The sequence below is a fragment of the Myotis davidii genome, unplaced genomic scaffold, assembly GCF_000327345.1.
Source record: "Myotis davidii unplaced genomic scaffold, ASM32734v1 scaffold1031, whole genome shotgun sequence".
Taxonomy (NCBI): Eukaryota; Metazoa; Chordata; class Mammalia; order Chiroptera; family Vespertilionidae; genus Myotis; species Myotis davidii.
The window spans coordinates 207187-213302 of NW_006283442.1; the positions used below are offsets into that span (position 1 = coordinate 207187).

Here is a 6116-nt window from a genome sequence, read left to right on the forward strand (position 1 = left end):
AGGCATTGAGAGCCAGCGCTGTCCAGTAGGCTTCCATGGGGGCTGTCACCACGGCATCAAACAGTACCTCCCGCACCAGCTCCTCGTCACCTGGACGCAAAATCAAAGGAGACCAATGTACTTATTTGCCTCATGATTATAAGCACAGCTCACCTGCCCTTTTGAAAACCCTGACCTTCAAGGAACAAGATGTGCCTCATAAGCATGTGTCCGGAGCGTGTGAAATTACCTGCGTGAACTTGAGGAAGTCGCTGCACCTCTCCCAGCCTTCATTTCCTCAACCCCAGACAACATGTGAGTAGAACCAAACGACCACTAAGGCTTTCTAGTTCTAATGTTCTGTGAAATTATGGAATCCCTCAGCGACATCAGACTTTGTTGGTGCGCAGCCTGCCCTCTGTCTCAACTCCCATCCCTCTGCTCCTTGGCCATCGCCCTCACACTCGCTGGCCTTGGCAGTTCCGTGAATTTGGATTTGCTGAGAGTCTCCATATAGGCTCCTCCCTTGGCCAGGATGCTCTTTCATGGTGGCTCTCTTTTCCCTCACTCTCTTTAGGGAATTTACTTTTATTGCGGTGAAATTCATGTAACACAAACTTAACCAATTTAAAGTATGCAATTCAGTGGCACGTTGTACACTCACAATGATGTGCAGTCATCACATCTGTCTAGCTCCACAACATTTTCATTACCACCATCACCCTGTGCCCATGAACCACTGCACCCTAACCACTTGTTTACAGCAGGCCCCATCTTTTCCTGTACAGCACAATCTGTAACAACCTACACCTACACACGCAGGCTTGCTTCTTCATCGTGTGGTTTCCCCATGAGATTATGAACTCCCTGAGAGCAAGGGCCTCGCCTGGTTGGGGCATCTCTAGCTTCAGTGCCTGCTCCAGGCCTGGCACAGAAGACATGCTCAGTACAGATTGTTCATGGAATGAATGTTGGGACTCATAGAAAGTGGAGTCTTCTCTTGCTGTGACATGTGACAAAATGACCTGCTCCTTCTTCCAAAGAGAAACAAGAAGTACCATGTTGAGGGTGTGTACTTTCACAGTTGAGTTAGTGGAGGGGAACTTAAGGTTAGTCTGAGAACCAGGTGCTAGAAAACACTCGCAGACACAGGCTGTGAGAGGCTGTCTGGTCAAATGCTCTCCTCTGCAGAGACGAGGACGGAGTGTCAGCTGCTGACCCAGGCCCACTGCTAGTTGGTGGGGAGACAGGTCTGAGGGCTAGGCGGATGCCTTTACACTGTGGGAGTGTCCCTTCGGAGCCTAACAGTGATCAGGTGAAGGAGATTTGCAGAGATCCCAGTCCCTGACATGGGGATGTGCTCATGTGCCCCGTTCTAGGGGCACTTCATCATCAGGCTGTCTCTTCTTTGTTTTGGGAAGTCTCCTTGTCCTCCTAGGCCAGTGGTCGGCAAACTCATTAGGCAATAGAGACAAATATCAACAGTACAATGATTGAAATTTCTTTGGAGAGCCAAATTTTTTAAACTTAAATTATATAGGTAGGTACATTGTTATTAACTTAATTAGGGTACTCCCAAGGCTTAGGAAGAGCCACACTCAACGGGCCAAAGAGCCGCATGTGGCTCCCAAGCCGCAGTTTGCCAACCACGGTCCTAGGCCATCAGTGAGTTCCCTGGATAGAGCTACCTGGCAGCCCTCCCCTAGCCCCAGCCCTCCCTTCCTGCAAAGTCCTGAGCTGCAGGGTCCCAGAGAGAAGCCCTCATGGGTGGGCAACACGCACACTCCAGGTCTGGGTCCTCCCCTGTCAGAAAGCGGACCATAGCCTCCCGCTGGCTGAGCTTCCGGTGGTCGGGGTCAATATCCGTGATACAGTAGATCCTGGAATCCAGAGGAGTCAAAGTTACCTCAAAAAATCCTGCCCCTCTTCCTCCCTCCCTCCCGCCTTCTCCTCAAGTACTTTGACTTCCCCACTTACCAGTCGCTGGCCAGGGTCAGGTCTGGGTGCAGCAGGTCGTGCAGGCCTGCAACCAGAACTCACACTCAGTAGGACACTCACCCCACGTGAGGACGTGCACCAGAACTGTTTAGAAACAACTGCTGGGAAGCTTCTTCAGGGAAGGGCTGGGTTTACTCTTCCTTTTCTCAGCTCAGAGTAGGGCTGGGCTGGGTTTACACAGACCATGCCTTTGTCCATGTTGCTCCCCACTCCCTGAAATGTTCTTTCTCCCCATTACGTCATGTCCAAATCCTAACTATTAGTTCTCCCTTGAAGGAGCTAATGCTTTGAAACCAGTGATTTCGTCTTCATTGTACCCGACTGAACTAAATGGCCAGTCAAAAGGTGATCCCAGAGGTGGGCCATGTCTGTTCTGTGTAATCTCTGTAGCCTCGTGCCCAGTCCAGCACAGCACCTACACTGACATGGGCTCCATACATTTGTTGATTGAATGAATGAATGAAAAGCACCGTACTGAGCACCCTCAGTGCTCAAAAATAAATAGGTGCTCAAATTGAGGTTCGTCAAATTGAATGCAAGGATGATGGCAACGCCAAGGGGGCATGCGTGGCTTCACTAAAAGAGGTTCTAGGCTGACATAGACGGAGGCAAACAGTCAAAGGGTGCCACTCCTGTCCCCACAGGAAGCCCAGTTGATTTTAAGCCCCTGGATCACTGGCTGGTCTAACCCACTGCAGTGGGTGACGGAGGGCACCCATCCCTGCAGCAATGAGATGGGATATCTGGGAGAGGAAGAAGAGCACAGGGAGGAGGAAGACACTGCGGGCAGGGAAGTTTGGTTTGGGGCCGGCAGAAAAAGGAAGGAGTGTTCCAGCATCAGGACACAGGCTGTGAAAGGGCGAATTCAGGGGATATGGGAGCACACAGTGGGGCACATAACCCAGCCTGGGTGTGGACAGGGGTCCTGGGGGGCTCATGGGAAAGTGAGGTGTACACTGGGCCTGAGGAGTGGGTCCAAGTTAGCTGGGATCAGAGGGCGGGCTGGAGAGGAGAGCATTTCGGGGGAGAGTGCAGTGATGGGAAGACTTGAAGCCTAGTGTGTGGGGAAATGAGAAAAAGCAGAAGGCCAGTGAAGGTCCTTTAGCAGCAATACAATCCAATTTGGCATTTCTAGAAAGTTCCCTCTGGCAGAAAGAAGTTCAAAGAAAGGAAGAGGCAGGAGACCCGCTGGAGGTGGTTATGGCTACCTGGGAGAGCGGGGACAGTGGCCGAGGCAGAGAGGAGAGACAGGTACATTCAAGGGATGGTAAAGGGGAATGGACAGAATATGGGCTTTGAATAGGGTTGTGACCACATCTCTCAAGGACGCCCTGAGCCCTGGATATGGGTTTTGTTCTCTCAAGGTGCCCAGGCAGCTGCCAGTCATAAGCAGGTTGTGTTAGAGAGGGTGGGCCCTTCTCTGCCATCCTCCCCGCCATTTCCCACCATCCTTCTCAGGTTCACTTCCCATGAGCTCCCTTTATGGGTTGCATTGTGTCCTTCAAAATGATATGTTGAAGTCTTAACCCCCAACACCTGTGAAGGTGATCTGATATGGCCATAGGGTCTTGGCAGATGTATTCAAGTTACAATGAGGTGCCTGGTGTCCTCATAGGAAAGGAAAATAGAGACACACCAGGGGAGAAGCCATGTGATGATGGAGGGGACATGGAAGAGCTGCAGTGCAAGCCAAGGACATTGGGGCCACCAGGAGCTGGAAGGGGCATTGGAGGCAGCCTGGCCGGCAGAACTGTGAGGGAATGCTTTCTGTTGTCAGGGCCACCCAGTTTGTGGCACTTTGTACAGCAGCCCAAGCAAATGGCTACAGATTTGCTTCCTCACTCTTCCCAGCCTCCTTTCTCATGCCTTCTGCAGTCCTCTGACAGGTTAAATTCAGCTTTGTTCAGAGAAACACGTCCCCTAGAGGCCCGGCTCTCTGGCCCAGCAACGCCTCCCAGGACCTGGCAGTGCGAAGTTGGCACACCTGAGGCTCTGTGGGTTTTGATGGCTGACCAGCAGATGCTGCACACCCAGTGTACCCGGACACGCAGACCGTCCTCCCTGTAGCCCAGCTCTGATAGTCTGCCCTCAAGACCAGGACCTGGAGCCTGTCAGGCCAGCTCTGGCTCCAGTTGGTCCTGCTCAGTATCCCAGGAGCATCCATTTCCTCTCCAAACTGTCATCTGTACGTGGCGCTGACCCACCTTCTTCCACAGATGTGTTCCCCAGGAGGATGTGTTCTCCATGGCCCTGGGTCAGCACCACTCCTAGGCTGTGGGGAGAGCAGAGAACCTGGGTCCTCATCAACAGCAAGTGCAAGTCAATGTCCGGTCCATGTCCTGCCCTTCACCAGCTCCAAGTGTACAAATTGTCCACATCCAAGCCCTTGCTTCCCTCAGGACTGAGGCAGCACTTCTATTTTTACATCAGCCTTTCTTCCTGAAAAGGTCCAGGAAATCCTACAGGCCAAAGATTCTCCTCAGCACCCATTTTAATCAAGTTACAGTCTGAACCTCTCAGGAACCAGCTGAAATGTGGAAAAGTCTCTAGGTCTCACAGGGCTCCCCACATAGAAGAGTCCTTTCCCAACTGGTGAATCCACGATGCCTTCCTCTCTCTCCTGGTAGAACATTGCTTTTGAACCTTGGCCAAATATCTGAATCACCGAGGGAGCTTTAAAAGACACTAGCGTCTGGGCCCCATCCTAGGAATTCTGAGTAAATTGGTTTGGATGGGGCCTGGACATTGGCAATTTTATAAAATTCCTCAGGAATTCTAATGAGCAGTCAAGGCTGGGAGCCATGCTTTATTGAGAAATGAGATAATTCAGAGAGAAAGGCTATTTGTTTCCTAATCTGTATATTACTTGGAGTTAAATATTTATACTGCTGGAAGAAACCTAGGAGTTCTTTAAATTTGATCTTTTATCTAACAATTTCTTATTCTTTAAATTTGATCTTTTATCTAACAATTTCTTACAATCGCATGCATTAAGATCTTTAAGTAGATTATGCCATTCAATGTTCACAATACCACCAAGAAGCAGCTAGTATTACAACCCTCATTTTACAGATGAGGAATCTAAAGCACAGAGAGGTAAAGCAACTTGACAAAGGTCACACAGCCTGTAAGCGATGAAGTTGGGATTTAAATTCAGGCAGTTTGGTTCCAGACTCGGCACAATAGGCTACACCGGCAAAGCAGGACTAGATCTTTTAAGTTTCCTAGATACAGACCTGGATCTTTTTCTGTTGCCACAGAACTGCCAACAATGAGTAAATACATCCCTGTACCTGAAAGTTCTTCCCTGTGTTGTTGATATTCATGTTCTACTCATCCTTCCACTCCGCAAACAAAACATGCGTCCTCACCTGAAAGGTGTGTCACTGATGTCTGTGAAGAAGTAGTCATTGGTCAGGAAAAGAACTCTCTTCTGAAAGAGAAAACAAAGGTGTTTTCTGGAGAGGAGCAGGTGACCATGCCACCCACCTCCTTACCTAAAGCCCTTGGGGTTTTGCCAGCTCTGTGCCATTTCTCTCACTTCTTACCTCTTCCCTAACCAGCACCAGCATGCCTCATCTCTGGACACCACAGGCAGACTCATCATCACAGGCCCAGCAGCCTTTGGGGGTGGCCTGACTGAAGGACCAAAGGCTAGACCTGTGCTGTCCCATAAAGTGGCCATGGAATGAATGGTACTGAACCTTGATATGTGCAAATAGGGAAATGAATCTTCAAACTTTAGTTAAGGAAAATTTAAATTGAGATCACCAATTGTATTGGTAGTGACTATTGTATTGGACAGTGTGTGTGTAGAGTGATTCTAGGCTTCATCTTCTGAAGGAGAAAACAAAGGTGTTTTCTGGAGAGGAGCAGCTGACCATGCCACCCACCTCCTTACCTAGAGCCCTTGGGGTTTCGCCAGCTCTGTGCCATTTCTCTCACTTCTTACCTCTTCCCTAACCAGCACCAGCATGCCTCATCTCTGGACACCACAGGCAGACTCATCATCACAGGCCCAGCAGCCTTTGGGGGTGGCCTGACTGAAGGACCAAAGGCTAGACCTGTGCTGTCCCATAAAGTGGCCATGGAATGAATGGTACTGAACCTTGATATGTGCAAATAGGGAAATGAATCTT

At 49.9% G+C, this 6116-nt stretch overlaps 1 protein-coding gene across 5 annotated transcripts in view; it reads right to left on the reverse strand.

Annotated features, from left to right (window-relative positions):
- CACNA2D4 (calcium voltage-gated channel auxiliary subunit alpha2delta 4) overlaps positions 1-6116 on the reverse strand; it is a 110722-nt gene that overhangs the window by 59920 nt on the left and 44686 nt on the right. For all 5 annotated transcript variants that reach the window (XR_001513954.1, XM_015564334.1, XM_015564341.1 and 2 more), the window contains 5 exons: positions 5349-5410; positions 4182-4249; positions 1957-2002; positions 1762-1859; positions 1-90 (listed from right to left, as the gene is read on the reverse strand). Coding sequence is in view for 4 of the 5 variants with exons in the window: in XM_015564334.1 (XP_015419820.1) it covers positions 1-90; positions 1762-1859; positions 1957-2002; positions 4182-4249; positions 5349-5410 (364 nt within the window). In the remaining variant the exon portion in view is untranslated. The remainder of the gene's footprint in view (positions 91-1761; positions 1860-1956; positions 2003-4181; positions 4250-5348; positions 5411-6116) is intronic.